Raw genomic sequence first — 25,096 nt, forward strand, 5'->3', positions numbered from 1 at the left:
AAGTATCTGAGTTACCAGATATGAAAAACAGTGGAAATTTAATATAGACACAGGGAGGGTTTTGAACTCATGGACCTGAATTCCAGTTTGAGCTTTCTCACTTCCTGGCTCTGATGTCATAGCAAGTCGGCAGACAGACCTCCTTGTGAGGGTGGGGGAGGCTCAGCCTAAATGCCTCTTCTGTGGATTGCGGGGTGTGTGTCATGCAGAGATTAGTGTCCCCACTTAATGGACTCTCCCTAGTTGCCTGGAACTTCTCTCTGTATGCTTCACCTCCTTAGTTCCTAGGAGCACTGTGAAACAGCTGCTCCACGGAGGAGGAACCTGAGGCTGCAGACATGAAGTCCGTGCATGCATCAAGTCCTTGGTCTGCTTTCCAAACTCCTTGTGTATCTGGCTTGCGCACCGGCTCACTTGGCCGCTCTGCTCTGCAGCAGACGCCATCAAGCAGCGCTAGACATGCAATAGGCGTGAAACAAACACAATCCTGGCTTCCCAAAATTTGCAGCCAGTGTGTCTCGAGGCCTGCTTGAACTGCTTGTGGGCCGAAGTTCAAAGGCAGCTTAGGAAGACAAGTAGCAAACTACAAAGGAATGGAGGCGCTGCCTTTGGCCTTCAAGGCCCAGAGAACTCCTTGCTCAGTTTCTGCATGGCATCACGAAGGCAATTAGCGTCTCAGCTTCTGATTGGCCACAGTCCTCATCCCTCTCACTCCCCCATTGCAAGAAGTCAACCTGGACCCCAAAGTCACATTTCTCCTGCAGAACCCAGCAAACAAAGTTCATTTATCAGTAAAACAGGCCAGAATACTTTAAAGACCTTAGCCTGCTCAGTTCCATGTGCTTATTAAAGAAATGAAACTCCTAAATATGGAGAGTTAGCATAATTCTAGTGTCTCTCAGAAATGAAATAATTTACAAAGAGTCTGCTCGCTCCTCCTTTCCTGTTTGGTAAATGGGGAAGATAAAGAGAAAATGTCTATTTTTCCAACTTCTTTCACAAGAGGGGAATCCAGTAAAACAAAGCAAGTTCAAGTTCTTTGAAAAAGAGCAAGGCTGTATACAAAGGCATATTATTACGGATAGCTGTCTGCGTGGTCTTTGGAGCAAGTTTCATTTGACAGAATATGTGGGTGGTTGTATGAATCTAGCTTTGTCTATTCACAAACACATGGATTTAATAAAGCGGAGTTTGTTTTTTAAGGTGTGTGGTCCGCAGTTCCCTGAAACACCCCTGCTTGACAAATACTGACCATGAGTCTGAGAAAGGCGGGGCCCCGTGCTACGGCCCTAACAATGGATAGTAGGGGTATAAATCTCTCTCAAGTCCACAGGAATACCTTGTGCTGGCTCCATCCGCCACTTCCTGACCCTGCCCTTGAACTCTTGCTCCACCTTAACATGCAGAGCCAAGAGGACAGCCATTCTGCTCTGAGTCACAGAGAGAGCTTCCTGGGGTGGGCTCCTCTGGCCATAGTCCTAGCACAGTTGGAGAGGTTGGAAGCAAGCTGCAGTGTTTCCTTAACACACACATGTCCATTGTGTCCTTGATTGCTCCTCCCAAATCCAGGAAGAAAGGGCTGAGTGGTTTACCCAAGGGCCTCCAGGGACAAAGCGACATGTGCCTGGGCTAACTATAAAACATTTTTAAATCTAACGCACAACTATAAAAACCTTTTTAGGTGTAAGTTAACAAAAACCCACTTTTATATTCTGATTTCTCTTTTTTGGAAAAAGAGAGAGAGAGAGAGAGAGAGAGAGAGAGAGAGAGAGAAAGGAAAGAAAAAGAAAGGCAAAAATACTTGCTAGCTTCTTTAGACCTCAAGCATTTAACCAGACTTTCATCCTTACATGATTTTATTATCCCACTATTGTAGATGAAGAAACTGAGGCACAGGGGATAAAGCATAGATTCAATGTTTCAGGGAACGGGATTTTTCTGCTCCTGTTTTTATTCAACGGACACATAACCAGGGTTACCTTCTGTCAGGGGCTAAGTAAGTAGCCAGAGTAACAACCTAGCTAAGCATCACTACTCTCATTTGACAGATAGGGAAACTGAGCCAAGGAAAGAGAAGGAAGGTTTTTGACACAGGTCGCCTGGCTAACAAGGCACAATCTGAACTTCCAGGCTGTGTTCTCAACCCCGAAGACCTCCAAAGATGAAATGCTGACCTAAAATCTAGATGAAGGTAAAGTCACTGCCTAAATGGACTCGGCAGAAAAAGTTGTCATTGTACCTGTGTCTCAGTTCTACCACACTAAGGCAAGAACACAGCTCTCTGTATGGGCACACATCATGTCTACCATAGTTCATAACTTATCAGTGGGCACACATCATGTCTACCATAGTTCATAACTTATCGGTGGGCACACATCATGTCTACCATAGTTCATAACTTATCGGTGGGCACACATCATGTCTACCATAGTTCATAACTTATCAGTGGGCACACATCATGTCTACCATAGTTCATAACTTATCAGTGGGCACACATCATGTCTACCATAGTTCATAACTTATCAGTGGGCACACATCATGTCTACCATAGTTCATAACTTATCGGTGGGTACACATCATGTCTACCATTGTTTATAACTTATTGGTGGGCACACATCATGTCTACCATTGTTTATAACTTATCAGTGGGCACACATCATATTTGCCATTGTTTATAACTTATCAGTGGGCACACATCATGTCTACCATAGTTCATAACTTATCGGTGGGCACACATCATGTCTACCATTGTTTATAACTTATCAGTGGGCACACATCATATTTGCCATTGTTTATAACTTATCAGTGGGCACACATCATGTCTACCATAGTTCATAACTTATCGGTGGGCACACATCATGTCTACCATAGTTCATAACTTATCAGTGGGCACACATCATGTCTACCATAGTTCATAACTTATCAGTGGGCACACATCATGTCTACCATAGTTCATAACTTATCAGTGGGCACACATCATGTCTACCATAGTTCATAACTTATCGGTGGGTACACATCATGTCTACCATTGTTTATAACTTATTGGTGGGCACACATCATGTCTACCATTGTTTATAACTTATCAGTGGGCACACATCATATTTGCCATTGTTTATAACTTATCAGTGGGCACACATCATGTCTACCATAGTTCATAACTTATCGGTGGGCACACATCATGTCTACCATTGTTTATAACTTATCAGTGGGCACACATCATGTCTACCATTGTTTATAACTTATTGGTGAGCACACATCATGTCTGCAATTGTTCACAACTTATCAGTGGGTACATGTCATTTCTACCATTGTTTATAACTTACCAGTGGGCACACGTCATGTCTATCACTGTTTATAACTTATTGATGGGCACACATCATGTTTACCACTGTTTGTAACTTACCACGGGGCACACATTATATCTATCATTGTCTATAACTTATCAGAGTATTTCACAGGAAATACACAGATGCTACATTGCTGCCGGACAGAGGGACCTAAAATTCAGCTTTTCCACAGAACACCTATTCCCTGAAAGACACAGCTGCCCATTGGTCCAATTGATTGTTTCATAGTTCACCAAGAATTAAAAGGATAGAGGAAACAACGCAGTGTCCCTTTTCAAGACAGAAATACAAACACAATAGCACATCGTATTATTCCTTCGACAGATGAAGTGTTTTTCAGAACGGTGTATCAGTATGAACAGCACCTCAGTAGAAGTAGGGCTGCTCTAAGGAACTGGAAGCTCCATTCTTCCCTGGAGGTCAAAGGAGAAGACAGGCATGCCTGTCACAATCTGTCCTCTCTCTGGCATTGGCGGGTATCACACCCACTCACCCTGTCCCTCATATCCATGCACAGGCCTGGGAGACAACAACATGACAGATAGGACCGCCTCTGACAGGAGACTCTGCCTACCAGCACAGCCCTATCCAGGGAGACTTTGACCATGTATCTGCCCCTTGAAGAGGTCCTGGGCCAAGAAGGATGCTACAGTTGTTTTTGAAATTCTTTCTTGGGGATATACAGATCTAGACAGCACACATCTGTAGACTGGCTGTAGTGAGGAGAGGACCTCTCATCCATTCATTTAAGGTGATGGTGTCAAACCATGCCATAAATAAAGCAAGGGCTTCCTGTCAATTAAACATGACAGCTAGCCTGACTGTGTCCTCTGAACCTACTTAATTGTTGTCTCTGCTGAGACCAGAACTTTGCTGGAACTTATGCTTGGTGCACCTCCGATTTTCAGACATGATCACCCGTGTCTGACTCTGCATCCCATACAAACCGTGGTCTCTCACAGGAGGCACACAATAGTCACGCCAAGGCTCAATCTCCAATTTCTGCATTGACAGCAGCATAATATTGTTGTCTTTATTTTTCATTTTATTTCTCACAGCTTTGGGTTTAATTTTTCAAATAAGAAAGATGCCTTATGAAAAAAGATGGCCTATTTGACCAATCTTAGTGTCTACGTCTGTTTTCTTTCCAGCCCCTTCTACCAGATCTACCAATACATTTCCCATTGGGCTCCTTCTAACCTCACCAGAGGTAAGCACAGTTTTGAGCAGATAAGATCTGGCATTCCTTTTCTTCTTGAGAACAATACGACATACTGAGTGATTAGCCCAAACTCCAAAGACAGGCTAAGTAGATTTAAATTTTAGCAGTGCACATGTTGTGCAGCCTTGGGCAAATTGTCTTTCCTCTCTCTGCTTCATTCTTTTCTTTCCTAAACTACGAGAGGAAATAGGGCCAACATAAAAGTTACTAAAATTGCAAAGCGACATGATATAAACAGGCGCAGCATCACCCAGTCCAAAGTATTTGCTACTTTTATCATAACACACAATGCACCCCCATGAGTTGGCTCTCTATGGACTATCTTTTGTCTTAACCAAGAGGGTATTTTGCCATTCTCAAGTCCGATTTTTTAGAACCAAAGAGGGGGGAATTCTGACCTTTGGCAAGCGTTCCGGATCACCAGGATGCCGGGGGATGACCTTCTGTAACCTCTGGAAACCGTAGTCGATGGTGGGTTCATTGAGGGCTGCAAGGAAGAAGTCAGAGGATTTGAACATTTTAGAAAATACAGCATTGTTTGCAGCGCAGCTGTCATAGACATAACCCTTAGCATTTAGTCGATACTCTTGAGTCCCTCATAGAGATTTTCTCCATGACGGGCACTTCCACTGTCTATTATATTTACTGTGGAGGGGGCTGACTCTTGACAAAACATCGACCTCAGGCAGAATCTTACACCCTTAACATGATCCTAACTAAAAAGTAGAATGGACTTTGCTACAAGTTTTTAGGAGTCACCTCTTCATTGTAGATAAGCTGGGTACAAAGTCAAGGGCTTGTCTGAAGCTACCTCTATATTCTAAATAGCAGGGGACCACCCAGGGATGTGTTAAGCCTCCTATAGAGACTCAGTAGATCCAATAGCTGAACATTTTCTATGCAGTGAACATGCCGGTGGGCAGAGCAGAGTGAGAGGCATGTCTCTGAAACCTTTGGAAGAAACTACAGAGACAAGTATTTAATGTGCTCTTGATTCAAAATCTTCCCATCTTGAATGACAGACCCACTCACAGCATTGATATTATTTGAAAGAAAGGAAAAAGAAAAGAAAAAAAAAAACCTCTGTGGAAAACTAGCTTAGTCCAGCTGGGTCTCTATGAACGTTTTACTAAAAGACTCAGAGAGCCAACTGCAATAATAACGTTTGGAGACAATGGACCGCATTGTGTCCTGTTGGACACATTCTCTTAAACTAGACCAAATAGAAACCAGAATCTTTGCTATCATTTTCAGAATTCCTTCCCAGGATACAAACCATGTATCTTGAGCCTACCTAGTCTGAGAAAGTAGGAGAGATGGTAAGACCCTTCTCCACGAATACTCCTAGTATCCTGAGCAATGAATAGTAGGCAGTAGGATTTTGTTATTTTTGCACAATTCCTTTTCTTTTCTTTCTTAGTTTAACTAAAGTATTTCACTGCATATTTTCTCCCTTACCGAACAAAAAGACAGCCTCTCTAGCCCTAACATTTTATCTATACATTAAAAAACAAGTTGCCTCATGCTGTACTTAAAATGCATTTCCATTAACCTAAATTTCAAAAGTAAGATTCGTACTAACTTTAAAAAACTGTATTAAATTCAAATAGGTCCCAAGGCTAATGGAAGCAATTTGTATACCAACCCAAACTGACTGGCCCACTTTTCAAAATACAGGTATGATAATCTCTTGGTTTTAAAAGGACATTTAAATTGAAAGACTGTGAATTTAGAACATAATTATACCAATAGAACCCTTTAACTTGTCAACTTGTAAATCTAAAAGGCTATCAATCATTGCTAAAGAGGAAATAAACCTTAAAATTCCCTGATTGACAGTGCTTACTTTTTATGTAAGAAAAAAAGGGGGGGGAGCTGAATAAAGTGGCCAGAAATCCATTTACAAAAGCACATTGTTTTACATAGGTTAGTAAAAAGCCAGTCACTATTTCTCCCAAAGACACATAAATCAGAGGAAGTACTTTTACTTCACTTGGATGTTTTAAGTCAGAATGAACTTCAAGTAACTTTATTTAGAGGATCTTTTCCCTTCCCAAACTATAGTGCCTATCCTAGTCATTAATAGAGCTGCATTTTCATGTTGGATAATGAAATTTTTTTTTCAACTATGAGATTTAGGCAGCTCTCCCCTCCCCCACTCCTCCACACAGGAAACCTTTCATCTGTCTCTTGCAGAAATTAGCAAAAATTACACCCAGGTATAGTGAATCTCTCTGTTCTAGTTTATGAGTTAAGGCACAATATTTATTATTTATTCCTTTTACTTTATGAATTCTTTCTAAGTCCTTGAGAAGAATTCTTCAGATTGACATGCAGAGAAAAAAGCCACGGAGCTCTATATGCCCAGAAGGTATTACCCATAGAATCTGTGGTACATGATCAAGAAACACATCAGAGAGGCAAGTGGACACCGGGGGTTATGCTTTATATTGTATCTAGCACCCAACTCATAGGGCTAATTGCCAGCAAAATGTTTAACCATAAACAGTAGCTTTAGACAATTAAGAGCATCACACCAGTTCCTAAAAACATAATTCAGCATCCTACAGTTTTTGCCTTTCCAGTCTAAGGCACCAATGGCACGAGAGGTGCGGATCCGCCCATTTCATCATTTGTATAATGAATTCCCCGTGTGTCTAGAAACCCCGGCTGCTCATTGCAAAGCTTTTATGCTGGGGTAGGGAGGATGTGATTTTCTGGCTATCAAGCCAACAACTCACCACGGAATGACGGACACTTAATATCAGCAATTAAAAGAATCAATTCAAATATCATATGGAACTAATAGCAAAAGAGCTGAGAAGAAGTCATTCTGTTGCCATGAAGAGTAATTGGATTAGACATATTAAACTCATTACTCAAACAAAAATAAGCATCTACGCTATGGACATAAACCATGACAGAGGGGATATTTTAAATAGTGAGCCACGGCGAAGGCTTCTTATTTATTTCTGGTGCCTTTAGGATTTGCCCCCTACTGGCATTTTCAAGTGTGTGGACTTGCACTCAGAATCTCAGTGCACTCATACTCAGAAGTGCGAGTATGGCAGTGGAATGTTCCAGCACTGCAGACAATATTACCATTAAGGCCCCGCAAGATGAAACATACTATCCCTTGAAACTCAAAGGAGCTTGCAGACTTTTCCGAATAGGGAAAAAAAAGTCATGTGTGAGAGGGACCATCTAATCAGGATTGGCAGTTTTGGTAGCTCTTAAAACATACACAACTCTCCCCACGGAGAGGAGATTAACTATCCGGGAAGAGGAGATGGAACTGAGAGAGTTCCAATGTAGAGAGAAGCAGAAAAGTGGCAAAGTAATAAATAGAACTGAATAAGATCCCAGTTTCAGAATCAGTGTCATGTGACCAACTGACTTTTCTAATGCTAGGTTAAAAAGACTACAAGGGGGCGTGTATAATATGATGACTTTTCAAGATTCACACAAAGATTCACTTGTGTGAGTACCTCCATACAGTTATGTGTGTTTGGTGGCCAAGGAACCCAGAAGAGGGCATTGGCTCTCCTGGTACTTGAGTGAGACGCTTGGCTGTGAGACACCATGTGGGTGCTGGGAACCAAATCTGCTCCTCTGAAAGAGCATCAAGTGCTCTTAGCCACTGAGCAGTGTCTCCAACCACTAATGTGGTGACATTTTAATGAATGAATAAATAAATAAATGGATGAATCGTCAACCTACCTGTCTTCTTATCTATGTGCATAACAAACAACAGCATCTGGACACAGACGGATGAATATTAGTTGCTTCTAAAACTCATGCCTCCTAAAATGCTTCTCTCCTTTGTGCCTGGCTTATTCTCTGTTTTCAACCCCCCTCCCACTGTCCCCTCCCCCACAGTAAGCATATATGGCTTTTATAATCAGAGAAAAAGGTTGAAAGCAAGAGACTGTTGCTGAGATGGAATCTGAGCTGCTTGTATAAAGTAACGACATAAGAAACTATGCCTTAAAAGGGGGTCTGTGTACCCTTTAATAACCTTGCATAGGTTATTACAAACCATAAGAAAAATAAGTAGTATACTTTTGCCCAGTTGTATAAATATGTGACTATACATAAACTCTGAGGAAAATCAACAGAGGGTAATGGGGGAGAATCATAAAGAAGGTATATTTATTTCATCAGCAGGGGTAGTGGTACCTTAGGGACATGCATCTACCCTGCAAGAATGTAATATAAAGTTAATTCTTCAACAAAGTGACCTCATTGTACCCGAGTGCAGGGCTCGGGGGCAGCAGCAGAAAAGGACTAATCAATTTTTTTTCCCCTCAAACTTGGGACGATTCCGAGAATCTGGTAGAGAAAGAATAAGCAGAGTAGCTTAATTGAGCATAATTAACCACATCAAGAGGCAGGAACAACTGAAGTTCAAAGAAGAAAAACAGATGAGGCTGTGAACCACAGAAGGCGTGGGGTGACAAAAGTGACCCTTTGGTCTCTGCTTCCAAGCATCTCACCTTCACCCCGAGAAGGATTTCAGATACTTTCACCCCCCCCCCCAATCAGGAAGGATGACAATAGGATAAGGAAGACTCACAGGTTTAGGGGGAAACGTCCTTTGTCCCCAAAAGAAATGGCTCAAGGCTTAAACTCTCAGGATATAATAGGACCAGTTGTATGCATTTTTTTTTGAGACAAGGTTTCAGTGTGGCCTTGGCTGTCCTATAACTCTCTGTAGACCAGGTTGGCCTTGAACTCAGAGATCTGCCTGCCTCTGCCTCCCGAGTGCTAGTGCAAAAGTGTGTGCTACAACGACCTGGCTTAGTCTATGCACTTCCTAAAATGTTGAAAGATAGATAGAGGTTCCGTCATCATGTGTTTGTAGAGGTGACCACATCCCTATGTAGGAATTAGCTGTTTTGTGTCACAACTTCTTAAACTTTTAAAAATAAATTTTGTGCAAAAAGTGCTTAACCCAAAAGCACAGATGAAAATACTTGGATTGTAGAGTCAGAGCCATGCTTGGTCTTTCTTTGTTAGGCTTCTCCTCTTATTCCAAAGTCCACTGCCATGTCTGCCACATAGAAACCGCTTTGAACAGTTTCTTATGAAAGGTGGCATAGAGGGAGCCAGGCTCCTGCAGAGGGGTTACTGAACTGAGATGTCTTCCACTGACCCCTTCCAACTGATTTTCTAGTAGCCCTGTATCTCGTGGCTATAGGCGTCACGGAGCTCTGCGCAGCATGTCAAGGGCAGGCTGAAACTTTCTTGTAAACACATAAAAGGCAAGGTCAAGTGTCCTGATCAGGTGCTCCAGGTTGCAGGGCAGATGCAATGCCCGAGGGGTCAGGGGACCCTTGCATCCCCAGCTCTGATGCGCGTGGCACTGGGAATGGACACTGGAAGGAGTGCACTCTCTACTGCTAAGGTTCTTACGTCACCTTCAGCAAAGCTATTACTTTTGAAAGAGGAAAAAAAAAACAACAACAACACCCAGTTAATTAAACAGTTAAAAATATCAAGCCATTTCATCTGGCTGCATGGGGGCTACTTACAAATGCCTTTAAATTCCTTCCCGGACTCATCAGCTCAAACGCCTGCAAAGGGAACTGGTAACTTTCCATCCCAACTTCTTTATGAGGCCTTTCCCCTAGTGGGCATTGCCACAGGTTCTGCCCTAAACAGCAAAGCTCCCATCATACAAATCTATTGCTGCAGTGTCCGGAGGCTTCCGCAATGAAACACTATAGGTGAAGAAAATGCAGGTATGGCAACTAGATTTTATACAATAATTCTAATCATAAAATTAAAAATTTCAATTAAAACATTTAGTAATTAGTCAACTGTATTTTCAGACTTTTTCTTTTTTTCTTTTCTCTCTCTCTCTCTCTCTCTCTCTCTCTCTCTCTCTCTTTCTTTCTTTTTAGAAATCCACTTCACAAACAAATCAACTAAAATCTTCTCTTCCAGAATATTTACAGGTTAAAGTCTTAAAGGGTACATCTACTGTAGTAAGAACTGATTTTTCTCTTCCCCTTTTTTAGTTCCTTTTTAAAGAAATTACCCCTTCTCTGTCATCTTTTAGCTTCTGCAGCATTAGTCTCTGGAAACAGTGGTGAGGGACTGGAGAACCTTGTCCCCTAACACACAGGGAAGGTGCTGGGTGCCACTCAGGCCAAAGCTCACAGAGTGGCTTTTACCGCTCAGCAGCTCGCTGAGGAGCTTTCACCTATTTCTGGGCTTTTAATTTCCTTTTTTTAATGGTTGTGTGACATGATGTCATTTTGACTGGAAATAAAAAGAAATTCAGATATTAGGAAGGTAATATTTATATTCTATTGCCATTTAATGTCCAAACAAATATGTAGACTCCGTGCCAAGTAATAAATAAAAGCTCATAGCAGAGGCAATGATAAAACTAGCACCTGGTTTCCCCAGCTTCCCTAGTGACTACTCTATATTTGAACTAAAGGAGTAACAGCCGAGCATTTCCCTTCCAGGCAGATCCATTCTGGCAGGAGACTTATTACCTATGTGTTAGGCAGAGCCTTTTTGTTCCTTAATAGCCCCATTTTTCCCTCAGTCACTAAATTAACAACCAGAGGTAAACAGTAAAGCAGCAAGTTGTCCTCGGGAAGCCATCTTCAAGAGTGACTCTAAAATATACTAATGGAAGGAGAGGAAAAAATCAACCCGAAACCCCAAACAAGAACCACAAAGAGTGTAATTGAAGAGACTGGTCGCCCTTCCAGCCATTCGGGTGTTTCATTACCTGCCTAGACGCTGGGGGAATAAGCACCTCGCCGGGTCAGCTCATCTGTGGACCAGATACACCCTCTGAGAGGCCGGAAAGCAAACCTCTTGCCAGTCAGCCCCTCTTTTGAGTAAGAAAGGCTTCCACAGCCTGGTGGACCTGCCCTGGCATCCAGGAAGGCTCGGAGGAGCTTCCAAAGCTGGCTCGCTGGACCATGGAAAGCTGCGATTTCAAGCAGAAAGGTGTCGAGAGAGATAGACTCGATACTGGAAGAAATAATCAGTGGGGGGCAGGAGGGGGCAAAGGAAATCCTCCAAACTACCTTTGGACATACTCTGACTTATTTGTCATGTGTGAACCTTTTTTGTGGTAACGACTTGGAGATACAAAAACCAAGCAAAAGAATTGAGTAATTGGTGAGGGGGGGCAGTCATTTTTAGATGGAATGGCACCAAGAGAACACGTGGTGGAAACCCTGAAGAACCAGAGCCAGATACCCAGGAGAGTGGGAGAGCTGGAGGTGACTGACCCCTGAGGAGGTGAAACGCGAAGAGCTTGTGTGTGTTTGGGAATTAATAACTCCTCAGGCGGAGGGAAAGGGGAGGGAGGGTGACTCACTTCTGTTTTTTCCAGGTGAAATAGTTTTACTGTTTTATCTGTTATGGTACATCAGGCTGATCTATTTCATACCACAACCCCGTGGAAGTTTCTAGAAGGTCCTTGGTGAGAAGCATGTCCTCACAGGCACACCTCCTTGTCTCCCTGGAGGGTCACACTCCATCTAGACCTAGAAGTGGGTGGAACCCGTGACAATGAAGGGAGACCATGCTATTCTCAAATTGTCACAACACTGAGAAGAGAAGTCACCCTGCCATCCTCTATGGTGGGCTGCGATCTGCTTGGCCTTCTAGGGGTCTTAATTTTGATTTCCAAATTTGATTCAGGTATAAAATTAAAATTAATTCCCTCCGGCAAACTGAAGCTAAATTGTCAGAGTTTTATGGATCTATATCTCTCTCTATTTTTTTACCTTTCCATCTAATCTTTTTATTTTGGATTAGAAAAAAAAAATCTGGATCATTTATGATTAAGTTTCAAAGACAGATTTGCTCCTTTAAGGGAAAAGAGAAGGCTGATTTTCACTGTGTAATGGATGGCGGTGTTTAAGGATTGAAGGCCAGCATACTCCGTCTTTCTTTCTTAAGGATAAATCCATAATTCTCTCCTGGCGGATCTTCTGATATATCAAGAGTAATATTACCTCTATAATTGTTCTTCAGATTTCTTCCCAGAGAGTTTTGACAATAACTGTTATCAAGAGTATAAAATCACCCAGCCTGTCTGATAAACATGTTTTCTTCTGTCCCCACCCCAGCGAGAGCTGTGACACTGGACTTTTATCATCCTGCGTGTGTTCGGAATGCGCTTAGGACAGCAATTGCCGGGAATAGGCAGGCGATAAACCGCATTGATTTAACACATCTTGTTTTCAATCATGCTTGGATTTTCTGAGCACGCGTTTTTCCTGTACTCGGGCTTGTAGCTTTTATCTGACGAGCTGATCCCTTTTCAAAGGAAAATGAAAAGGTCGCACAATAAGACACGGTTTACTGGAACTTGAACACGCACCAGGGAAAGTATTTTAGATAAATACTGTCAGACAGAGTGGAGCTGAATTCCAACAGCACAATTGCTAAACAACAATACTTATTACTCTCCTAGAACAAGCCACCAGCAACGTGTGGCTCTCAGCAGGGGACAGCTCCAAGTCAGAGGCCAGACTTCAACTCCTTTCCAAGCAACCCAGATCAACGTGTGGGACTGAGGGCTTCTGGGAGAATGTTGATATCACAATTTTCTAGACACCTCACAAACCTGCCCCACTGTTTGGAGAGTCATTTCCTCAAAACCAATAGTCAGGTGGAGACGTCCCAGCGGAGGCCGGTAAACCATCAGAGTGGGGACAAAAGCAATCCTAGGAAAAGTGAGGGAAAGGGGACTCTAAATAGCATGACCAACCCCCTGAAGAAGCAAGGAAGGGCTCATAACTTGGAGAAGGGAGATGATTGCTTGGGAACACTGAAGGAAATTAAAGAGAATTTGTAACATGGATGTCAGACAGAAGGCTCCAAGGGCTGTGCAGAGGAGCCTAGATGTGTCTAGCCACCTCGTTTCCAACTCAGATGTCACAAAGAGAGGAAGTACGTGAAGCCAGGCTGCTTCAGCATCCACTCAGCCTGGGTGATCGTTGTCGCCAAGGGTCACCATCCTGAAAGGGTCACAGAGCTTCCTCTGCCTGAACATTGCCTTGGATGCTTTTCTTTCGGCCTTAACATCCTTACAGTGCCTGCAGACAGCACTGTAACCCACAGCTTCTCAGAGCCTGACTGTTCTCAACACCACGGGCAGCTTAGCAATCCTTCCAAAGCATTAGCCAAAAGAAATGGCCATGCTGATCACTAAGTCCTTACATCTGACAGTAAATGGTTATGACCTAAACTTAGCAGTCATTTGAAACACACCAATGAAAATCCATACAGGTATTGGAAAAAAAACATAATAATAAAGTTTCTAATAATTTGTGTTTGATGCGGGTTTTCTGAAGCCAAATCTAAGTAGCCCAGACTAGCTTCAAACCTGGCATCCTCCAGTCTCAGTTGAAACTGTAAAGTTGCCACCACATCCAGCTTGGTACATGGACTTGCCGGCAGGAACTAGGGAAAACCCAAGGCTTGCAAAGCCAGAGCAACCTCTCGAGGAATGCAGTGCCGTCTAGCATTGAACGCTAGGTGCCCTTGTACTGGTGACTTGTGTGATGCCTGACAAACATCCTTCACACCAAAAGTACCCCTATAAGATTCCTGTGCACAGGCACACTGTAGTGTGTATGATTATGAGAAACACAGGTCTGTGCAGAATCACACAACTGTAAATGCTGACGTGCCGCTAGGATCCAGTGTACTCACTGATGTGGGACCCATATTCTTTTTCTTCTTTTCCTTTTTCTCCTATGATTATTATTTATTAGTAGCAGCTGACATGAATTCTAAGTATGTATTGAATGGCAAGCATTTTTATGATTAATCTGTCTAACTTTTCCAACAACCTTGCAAAAGAGGCACCGCTATGCAGAGAAGGAAGTTATGGGTTAGAGGATTCAGGTATCCTCAAGCCACAGACATATGAATGAAAGGGCGGACTCTGAAGCCCAGGCAGCCTTTCCTGTTTGGTAGAGCAGTCAAGTTAGGACAAACGAGGCCTTTCCAGAACATTCTTTAATAATTCTGGCCTCTGGTATCATCCCAATAGTTTCTCCCTCTTCATTGACTCTCCCACTTGCCATGTCTTCCGCTCTTTTTCTTTGCACACATGTCGCATGATGCCCACGTCACCAGACCTCTCATTAGAGTAGTAGCTGGCACATAGCCCAGTCTTCTCTTTGCCCAAAGCTTTCTGGAGCAAGACACAACTAGATTGGAGCCCAGATGTCACCGCTGACCTTCTCTGTGTTCTTTGGGCCCTTCATGTCTACAGTGTAAAAATGGGATGTGGACTTTGTCGGGTGTTTAACACCTAATTCTCAACAGATGCTTCTTATTGCCATGAATACAATGCTTGCAAGGCCTAGGAAGAAAGGATGGAGTGGGCGAGACAGGGTTAATAGTATGTGTTTACATGCTTTTCCATTGCAATCTACTCCAGAGATGAGAGAAGCAGAAAGATGCAAACAAGCTTTAAAGCAATGTGGTAAATGTAACAACCTGAGGGGGTCGGATTCTAGGAGAGCCCTGGGTATGATTTGCTTGTCCCGAAGGCTCAACCTTTCCCCCTCCATTACACTGTCTACCACCACTGGTTCTCAAACACTTCCCTAAAACACAGTTCCATCTGGACTAAGACACAACTGTTTCAAATCTCAGAGGCTCAGATGCCAGGGGCACTTACTGCTCTTGCAGAGGATATGGGTTTAGTTCTCAGCACCCATATCTTGACTCACACCTATCCTTAACTCCAGTTACAAGGAATCCACCATCTTTTCTGGCTTCGCAGGAACCAAACACAGATGTGGCATATATGTGTGTGTGTGTGTGTGTGTGTGTGTGTGTGTGTGTGTGTATTTGCAGACAAAACACAAATACACTGAAAATAAAAACAAATAAATCTTTAAATGAATATAAGTTATGGGAATCAATAATGGAAAAATAAGTAGGAGACAGATTTCTTAGATGTAATTATCTCTGGACCTAGGGTGTTCTCTGATGGTTTGAATAAATGAACAAAAGTGCAGGTTTGCTCTAGGCTAGGCCCTGTGCAGAAGAAGACAAAGAGAAAGAAAGCACACGGGCATTCTGGTGTCCTAGGACTCCAAATGACTCTGATGCAAGATGCCATAGCACACCCTGAATAAATTCCTAATCCAGGGAGGCTGATGGAAATCAGCTGTCCAGAAACCCATAGAGCCACAGCAGAACCAATGTACTGATAGTCCGCAGCACACAACGTCAGCAATCATACTAACTCTCTATAGAGGAGAGAACATAGAACCAAGAGAATGTCTTTGAGCTGGATGTGAGGGAATAAATAGGAGTTTTCCCACAAAGAACAGGTGTGGAAAGTGGTCTAGGAAAGAGAGAGAGAGAGAGAGAGAGAGAGAGAGAGAGAGAGAGAGAGGTAACGGGATGCATTCAAATTGCATTTGAATTTGTTTGGGGAGAACATAGCGTACATGTTAATAGTGTGCTCAAGGTTAACCCTATAGCAGAACTTAACCCCAAGTGTCTTGCCAGAGACTTTATTTGGTATATTTAAATCCTCCGTGTGTAGGGGGCAATGATATGATCTCTATTTCAAAAAGGTAATCATGAGAGGCAAAGGCAGAGTGGATTTTAAAGAAAGAACTTTGGCAGTACTCGAAATGGAAAATGAAATCCCAACAATAATGGTTTCTTTGGGAAGAGGCAGATTGATTGTAAAAATATTTTCGAGTCGAACTGACCTGACTTCATCATGTGTAGATAGGAGATGATACATAAAATAAAAAGAAATAAATCTTTAAATTGATGTAAATGTGAGAGCCAGTAAGGGACCTGAATGGACAGATAGAAAACTACATATAACAGGCAAGAAGCCTTGAATCCTGTTTCAGAAGTGCTAGGTTTGAGATTCCATTTGTGAAAACTATTAGTGGACAGCAGGAAAAGAGACAGAACAGTTCAGAAGACAAGATTAAGGATGAAGGTGATGCTGTGGGTAACATCAAGGGAAAGATGATAGTGACATATTTGTATGAAAAGGGAGCCAAGGAGCAAGAGCCTGGTGGGCAAGGCCAGCAGGTGAACGCTGGTTAGAGAAAGATCCCCAGACCAAACAAGACATAGGCAAGCCAGGATACCAGGACAGAATGATGATGTTGAAAGAAAATGAGGACCTGCAAGCCACGGTGCCCTCCATACGCTTGCATAGCTGGAGAAGCTGCACCATCCTCACATGGTTAACATGTCTGACTGGCGCCATGTTAGAATGCTCATGAATTACTTCACACTTAAGTCTTAGGTTTTCTTTTGTCTTGCTCAGCTGCTTCCAATGCAAAGATCTAAACATCTCCTGTTCAACCAAAGCTTAACTTATGGGAGAGAAATGGGGGGGCAGGCAGGAAGGAGAGGGACTTTATCTAAGATCAGTCACCCCAGTCCTAAGGACAAGCAAGCACAGGACTACACACTGTAAGATATACACTCTGGTGTCCACTCCAAACAGCAGTGGTGTTAAGTTTAACTTCACCTTTGACGTCATGTAAATTCTCGCAGTATTGTTGTATATGGGTTAAAGACAGGGTATTCCTACCATTTTTGATTTTTTTCTCTTGCATGCTTGATTTATGTCTTTTAAGAAATGGACAGAGCCAAGATGTCTACTTGAGACATCCTGGTAAGCTCTATTCACCTTACACTGGGACTTGTGATCCATGACGGCATGAAGCATTCTTGCTACAGCATATTGACGTAAACAATGCATATGTAACCAGAATTTAATTGCCACATTGGATCTTAATATTGGTCCCTGGTGTCTGCTAATAAATAGGTGTTTAGTTAAGCAATTCACTTGTTTTGGAGTAACGGTTACTGTGTGGGCAATGGGTATGTGGCCACTTCCGCAATAACCCCTCATGAGATTCTGGAAACCAATTTTGAAAAGCAAGCAATAAAGCAGCACATAAAAAATAATGGTGTAATTACTTGTTGGTCAGGTTAAACCTACTGTGGCGATAAAAGACCAAAGGCAATGCCTAGCATCGTAAGCGGATTTGCTGTAAATTTGACATCGATCTTGACCTTCAGCAAACATGGAAGATGTGAACTCTCACACCTGAGCCAAGTAGGAAGCACAGAAGACCATTGGTGTCCTGCCTCTATTTAAAACCAAATGAATAAACTTATCCCTAATATTAATGCCTGTATTAAGACTCAAAAGCCCGAGAGGCTGGGACTATCACTAAACTCCTGATATGAAGACTCTCATAGTCTCATTAGAATTTAGACCCCAAAGAATGATGGTCCAGAAACTTCTTTGGATATATCACAGTGTGGTTATAATTTGTTCTCTAAGATGTAAGAAAAAGAGGAGGATGGGACACGCTAATTGAGCATAAACTACACTATTTAGAAAGAGGTGAAGGACGTTTGGGCTCCTCTTGGTGGTCTGTGAGCAAGTGCCTTGTAATTCACGGTTGAAACCATCTAGCCCATGCCTGAGCTTTGATCCTTTTTCTGGTCATTCCAGGCGCTGAAGAGACTTCTCTGTGGATGGGAGGGTGTGGAGGGTGGACTGAGCTAGCAAAATCTTTTATGCAAAAACTTTCGGACAAAAGCTTCTAAGGATGGCATGGAGCAGTTCATACTCAGGGGTGTCACAATTGTTTATTTAAGTTGCTATGGTGACTGCCAGTCTTAGATTGGCAGTTCGTGTCTCTCCTCAGCCCATGAAGAGTTGGCAACACAGTGTGTAGCAGGGTGCCAACAGAGCGATGGCAGACCAGTTCTTACCAACAAAAGTAAATTTTCAATGATGCCAACCTGAATCTCCCTCAAATAGGAAATCGTGTACATTGAGGGATAATTAGGACTGGGTATGAACTTTTCTGGGGGCATATTACCATCTATGAATAGACAGAACAAAATGTTCAGTTTAAAGACAGAACATCATTCAGGTCACAGGTGTGATCAGAAGTCTCCATGGCCACACAAATCATTTCGACCCACAGCAATCACATCAATGTTTTCAGCCTTCGTACACGCCGTCTAGACAGGAATGGTAGTGCACAACTGTATACCCGCAGTCTGGAGGAGGAGGCGGCAGGAAGCTCACCACACGTTTGAGGCTAGCCTAGGCTACATAGACACTTCCAGACCAGCTGGAGCTACATAAATGGATCCTGTCTAGAAAACTGAAAAATAAAGGAAAGGAAGGAGGGGGGAAGGGGGTAAAGGAAAGGAAGGGAGGAAGGAGTGGAGAGGAGAGGGGAGAAAGGGGGAAGAAGCAGTGTTGGAAAAAAGACCTAGTTCCTCTGGAGGGTCCTCCTACCTCCTTGGGTCTCATTAGCATTAAGAGATGGGAAATCCCCAGCAGAGGCTCTGTCTCTCTCTATTGATGGTTGGAATGGACCTGCTTAAATTGACTAACAACTGGAAGCAAGGGGGAGTGACCTTCCTTTCTCGTTACTGTCTGTCTACCCCTATTAGAAGGTGGGCAGAATATAGGAAATGAAAAGTACATATTTAGCTCTATCCGTGGGACTAACTTTGCCCGAGGCCAATGTGCCAGATAGCCTTAAAGGTTTTTTGGTTTTTTTTCCAGAGGGCTGGGACATATCTGCCAGGACAGAGATCAGTCTGATAAACTGCTGACCTATTCCTAAGTGGAATTTTTTTTTATGATTATTTTGGGACAATGGGTACTGTGACCCTTTAAGGACAAAATCAAACATACCCGATTACTTCCTTCCCCCCCCACCCCCCGAAATGACTGTCCAAACAACTTTTAGATACAGATGCATTCTTCTAAATCTCCCTCCAGAATTAACCACTTGATCTGGATACAATCACACGGAGGCAAGCAAAGGCACAGCCATTCGCTCCACTTCAGGACTGTCACGCTCCAGACAGCCTTCTGCTTAGAGCAAACACAGCCACACGTGGAGAGCCCCAGTGCAAGATCGGACACCACCAGTGTACCTTCTGACCACGACCAAACTCTAAAAATGTTGCAGTCCAATCTAACCTATTGCTCCTAAGTCAGTTCTTGACACAAACCAAGTTTTAAATGAAAAAGACCATTTTTGTTACATGCTTTGTTGTGATTTTTTTTTCCTTTAGTATCTTAAGAGATCAGTGGCTTGGTTGTTGTTTTCTGTTTGGCCCATGCTAGCGTAATCAGGGAAGAGGGACCTCGGTTTAGAAAATGACCACCAGATTGGCCTGTAGGCAAGCCTGTGAAGCGTCTTCTTGAGTACTGACTGATATGAAAGGGCTTAGACCACTGTAGGTGGTCCTACCTATCGGCAGGAAGTCCTGACGGGTGTAAGAAAGCAAACCGAGCAAGCCGATAAGTAGTGTCCCTCCATGGCTTCTGCTTCAGTTCCTCCTTCAATCTCCTTCCCTCTCCTTCCCTGGTTCCCCCAGAGATGGACCTTGCTTGGGAAACAGAAGCCAAATAAGACCTTCCCTCTCCAGGTCTTTTGGTCATGGTCTCTATTACAGCAAGAGAGGCCAGACTAGTGCAGAAGCCTGTTTTCCAGGTGCAAAGACTGAGCACAAGCGTGCTTGAGCTGTTCCCCTGCCAAAACTGAGTCTCAGTAGTCTCAGTCCTGCCCTTCAGACCCAGGCTATCTCCTACAGATGTTGACACTTTCCAAAACAGATGGCCCCACCATTCTGTGGAATGAACACACCTGCAAGAATGACCAGCAAAGGCCCCAGAGCCAGTCAGTACCCTGGTGCCGTCTCTGAAGTGTTCAAATGGTTGGGTTTTTTTTTTCTGGTTTTGTTTGTTTGTTTGTTTGTTGTTGTTTTTAAAGCCTTACCAACTGAACCCCTGGCTCTGTACAAGTCAGCCTTGGAACTCATTCTGTAGCCCAGGCTAGCTCTGTGGCTCTTCTGCCTTGCCATCCTTGAGTCGCTGTAACTACAGGTCTATGCGACCAGACCTGACTTTTACATTGATCTTATCCTTTACCAACACATCCTTTACAGTTTATTCTTTCCTGCACTGCTGATATTAGAAACATCTCTGGCTTTACCTAAATCCTTACAGTGGAAATGGGCTAGGTCTAGTAATCTCCTGCTACATACTGGAGTTACTCTGTGCCCGAGACTGTATGCGCTGGAGCTAAAACTGTGGGTTCTAGGCTAGCTATGGCCAGTCTCTACTGCCTTTATCATCATTTCTCTAGGTATAGATCCAAGAATGGCAGAGTGCTAATGGATCCTGGCTGTGTTTCAAGACAGTAAGATCCAAATCATGATTCAAATTCAGGTTGCCTGTCTCTAGGTAAGCTTGCCTGCTTACCCCGTTCCACTGGACTGCCCCTGTAGAAGAACGTAGTAATACTTTGGGGTGGATAATGTTGTCTTTCCGTTTAGGACAACACAGAAGAAAGCAAACAATAAAAGGTACCTCAAACAAACATAGCTGGATTCAATGAAAAAGACAGAAACCAGTATCTCCCTGTGCTAAATAAAGATCAGCATTTAGTAAGACACTTTGAAAAGGTGCCCAAATAGATCCGACTGAAGCACATTTCTGTGAGGTGCCTGGTGACGTCACCCATAAAAAAGACGAGGAACATCACACACTCCTCCATTATCACCTTCCAGCTCACTTAATTTCACCTGGCAAGTTCTCCTTCATCAGAGTTACTTGAAGATTATATGGGCTCAAGGCAGCCCCAGGAAACGGGTGGAATTCTGATATGCTTTCTTCATTAACTGCTCGTGGCCCAGAATTGAGGATAAAGCTGCCCTTCCTGGGGAGTCTTTAAGTGAAAAACTCATCTTAATTGAATGCACATATCAGTTAGCTATCTTCCGGATCCACCAACCATTAATGTCCCATTTGCACCGGAGTGCCTTCTCTTCTCAATGGCTGGTGTAAGGGCGATGCTCTCTGGGCTGTGCTTAGAAAGGAAGATTCAGCAGGAACACGGAGCGGATAGGAGAGGGAAGTGGGCATATTAAGCCCACGTCTTTCTCAACCAAACTAGCACTGTGGGGCTAAGCAACAGCAAATGCGGCAAATACTGCTGTCCTTGCAAAATTGGCATCCTCCCCCCACGGCTGTGAGGCACCTGGCAGGGGAATCACAAATAAGACCATCCTGCCAGTTAATCCAGCTTCCAGAGGTGCCCTCTGAGGAAAAGACCAGGCTTGCAAAAAGAGCTTTGTGGGTGGGAAAGGGTGATAGAGTGGGGGATGGGGTAGAGTGGGAGTGAGTGAGACAAAGTGCAGAATTCTCCCCTAAAATATCTCCCTGTTCTGAGGTTTCATTTTCCATTCTCTCTCCAGGACAGAAGGACCTAAGAGGGAATCTAAGGTGTCCACCCAGAGGGATGCTGTCAATTTCTGCCCATTGCATGGCCAGTGTCTGTGGAAGACGGCCTAGTTTAGCCGCCAGCAGGAGCAAGCGCCTGGGAGCAGACATATGCTAGCTGAAGCTCTCCCTGAGCACACGGCCTCTTAATGTCCGGACGGTGTGTGGTTCGGCATCTCAGATGATGCAGACATCATGTATGATCAGTCCGTGTAAAGGATGAGTGTGTGTACATGCTTACACGTGATGCTAAGAGGCTCCAGTTGAAACTTTTTAAATGTCCCAGAGTATTAGCAAACCCCGGGAGGATGCACGCCTAAGTCTATGCAAGGCAATCTCTTCAGATAGCCTGACTTGTTGGAAGTAAACTCAGGATCTTACTGTGTTCCCCTTAGCCAAAAGTTTAAATCCAAAAACGTCTCTAACTTCAGAAATGCAAGAGGAGAGTCCTGATTCACTACAAGCCTGACCTTGAGACATCAATGATGAACGATCCAGACCAGGTCACTGAAACATCAGACTGACCACTCACTTAGGAGTGGTGGTGAAATCGGACTCCAGTGAACCTACGTGCAGGGCCTTAGTGGTGACCTGAACCAATAAGCTCTCGCGGAGTTTAGGATTGGGGAAAGCAAATAATAATCACAGGAGGAACTTAGCTGAAGACCAGGGCTTATGAGCTCCCTTTATGCGGCAGAAATATGTTCTTGGCTGTGGGAGTTTGGGAATGCCAATTCTCTGAATTTCACTAGCCCGCTGGAATAGTCTGAGCCGGGCAAGGGAAACGAACTCTCCCATGTTTGCGCTAAAGGAGCAGCCGTAGACGTGTTCCAATTTGAGAATTAAATTATCTTTCCTCGTGATGGCACCAACTATGACACTTTATAGAGAGCTTCCTTTATTGTCAGCAATATGGGACAGTGGATTTTATTTCCCCTTGGACAATGCGATTGTGGTTAGCATAACATCAGTGAATCTAACATCAATCCGCTGTCAAAAATTCGTTTTATGAAGGCCAGAGAGAGGTGGAGTCGAAAGCAGCCACACAGAGGGGTAGATATATAAACACTGGACGAGAAACTGAAATCAATTCCGCACACAGCAGAAGCCAACGCGTCGTGGGCATCCATAAGCACCTGCCATTTTAATATTCAAACAATAGGATATTTACTGAAACAGCAGATCAATTCTTAAAGGAGAGCTATTCCCCGCCGAGTTTATTTGTGGTCCTCTGTCCAACATCCATTAGACAGGGTCCCTGTCTTTAGAAGAGTGGGTTCAAATAAATGGTAAGAGCGGAAATAGATTCTATTCTCTCTGTTTACTTTATTACTATTGATTTCTGAATTCCCTCCAATCTATTTCCTAACTGGGCAGATAATATACATTTAGTACGAAAAGTAATTATCTAAAATGAACCCAGTTTGCAGTTGTGTGATAAAAAAGAGGGGACACTGATAGATTAAACACTTATACATTAACAAGTATGGCCAATTGTATTAATGTAAATACCAGAGACTTAGTGTGCTCACTTTATTGCTAGATATAATTTTTAGGCTAATTGTGAGTCCTTGTATACACTTGGGCATATTTTATTCCCACTAGTCTATACTTTATGGCATTATTTTATAGTGCAAATTCTACGATAGTAGAAAATAACATCATTTCAAATGTTTTTTCAAAAAAATCTACCTCCCTCAAAAAAATAGCATCATTTAGGAAAAAAATTAAAATGTCCAAATGTTTTAGAACAATTTTGTGGTGAGAAATTACGTTGGTTTCTAAAGCATCAAGTTAGAAAAGCTAGCACACAGCACATCTTTATAGAGTTTCTATGTGAAACAAGGACTCAAACAGTCAGCAGTACCAAGGGGGGGAATGCAGTGTGGCAGATCGTCCACCCTTTCAATGCCATGCTTGTGGGGAAGTCTCGGTGTGAAAGGAAAGGTGTAGTAGAGTACGTGAAATAGAGCAGGGTGTGAAACTGCGTGTGGAAACAGACTCACAGTACAACCACAGGCAGGAGGAAATGTTTGCCTGTTTGTTAGACATAGAAAAATAATCACAAAGTCTAGGGAGATGTTACCAGTTGTCATTGCTGAGTGAGAGGTACTGAGTGATCTTAGCTTTTTATCCTTTCAGGTTTTTTTCTATATTTTCTAAAATTAACACATGTTGTTTTGTGAATGACTGGTGCTTTAAAATATCAATGATTGTTATCTCCTTGAACAAGTTATGCAGACATGGGTGGATGGATTACTTAGAGCCACTAAATGGCTTTTCTTTTCTTTTTTGTTTTTTGTTTTTGTCTGGTTTTTTGGTTTTTTTTTTTTTTTTTTTGAGACAAGGTTTCTCTGTAGCCTTAGAACCTGTCCTGGAACTAGCTCTTGTAGACCAAGCTGGCCTTGAACTCACAGAGATCCGCCTGTGTCTGCCCACTAACTATGCTTTCCCTGGGCTTCTGATAACCAAGGGGCATTATCCACCAAGGACTCCTGGACCAGAGGTATTGTGAGAACTGCCTGTTAGCAGCCAAGGAGAATTTCTTGCACAACCCTGCCACAGACCCAATGTCAGATACGCAGGGTGACCTCCCTTTCAAAGGTGCTACGTGGTTATGTAAGTCTTAAAGAAGTTGGAAATAATACAGTTATTTTTGTTTTGAGGGTAGATTCTAGAGTCACAGGGGCAAACAGTGGCTCCCATGCTCACTATTTGAATACTTGGCAAATGGCTCAATCCTTCTTGCTTCAGTTTCCCTATATATGACATCAGGGCAGTACTTACCTCAGAGCAGTGGGTGCTGAGTTCAGCGTTTATAAACAGAACAGCACAACACATTAGGTACTGAAACTGCTAAACGAATGACATAAATCTGACTGTCCTGGTCAGAAGTTACAACGGAGAAGTGAATACGGTCAGAATCTATGTTAAACCGTTGACCTTGTCTAAGTGCTTAGATAAACTTCTCTGCAGCCCAGCTGCAACTTGCTGCTGAGCCTAAGTGGGTACTTGGGACTGGCGTGATTTTTGATGTTTCCAGGCACTTGCTAAGGCTCTGCCCATCCATCCCATTGCTCCGTAATCATGAGAGTCACATTGAGACGCAGAGATCGTAGCATTGAAGCATAGCTGCTAAGTGTAAGTATTATTCACGGCTTTATATTTAGTACTCTCTATTTAAAGTCTCACTGAGACAGGAAACCAAGT

General features: G+C 43.1%; 1 protein-coding gene across 8 annotated transcripts in view; it reads right to left on the reverse strand.

Moving 5' to 3' along the window:
• Ebf1 (EBF transcription factor 1) overlaps positions 1-25,096 on the reverse strand; it is a 389,901-nt gene that overhangs the window by 29,172 nt on the left and 335,633 nt on the right. For all 8 annotated transcript variants that reach the window (XM_048435960.3, XM_048435959.3, XM_048435958.3 and 5 more), the window contains one exon: positions 4,968-5,056. In XM_048435960.3, the coding sequence (XP_048291917.1) occupies positions 4,968-5,056 (89 nt within the window). The remainder of the gene's footprint in view (positions 1-4,967; positions 5,057-25,096) is intronic.

This window comes from Myodes glareolus, chromosome 9 (genome assembly GCF_982192425.1).
Source record: "Myodes glareolus chromosome 9, mMyoGla1.1, whole genome shotgun sequence".
Lineage (NCBI taxonomy): Eukaryota > Metazoa > Chordata > Mammalia > Rodentia > Cricetidae > Myodes > Myodes glareolus.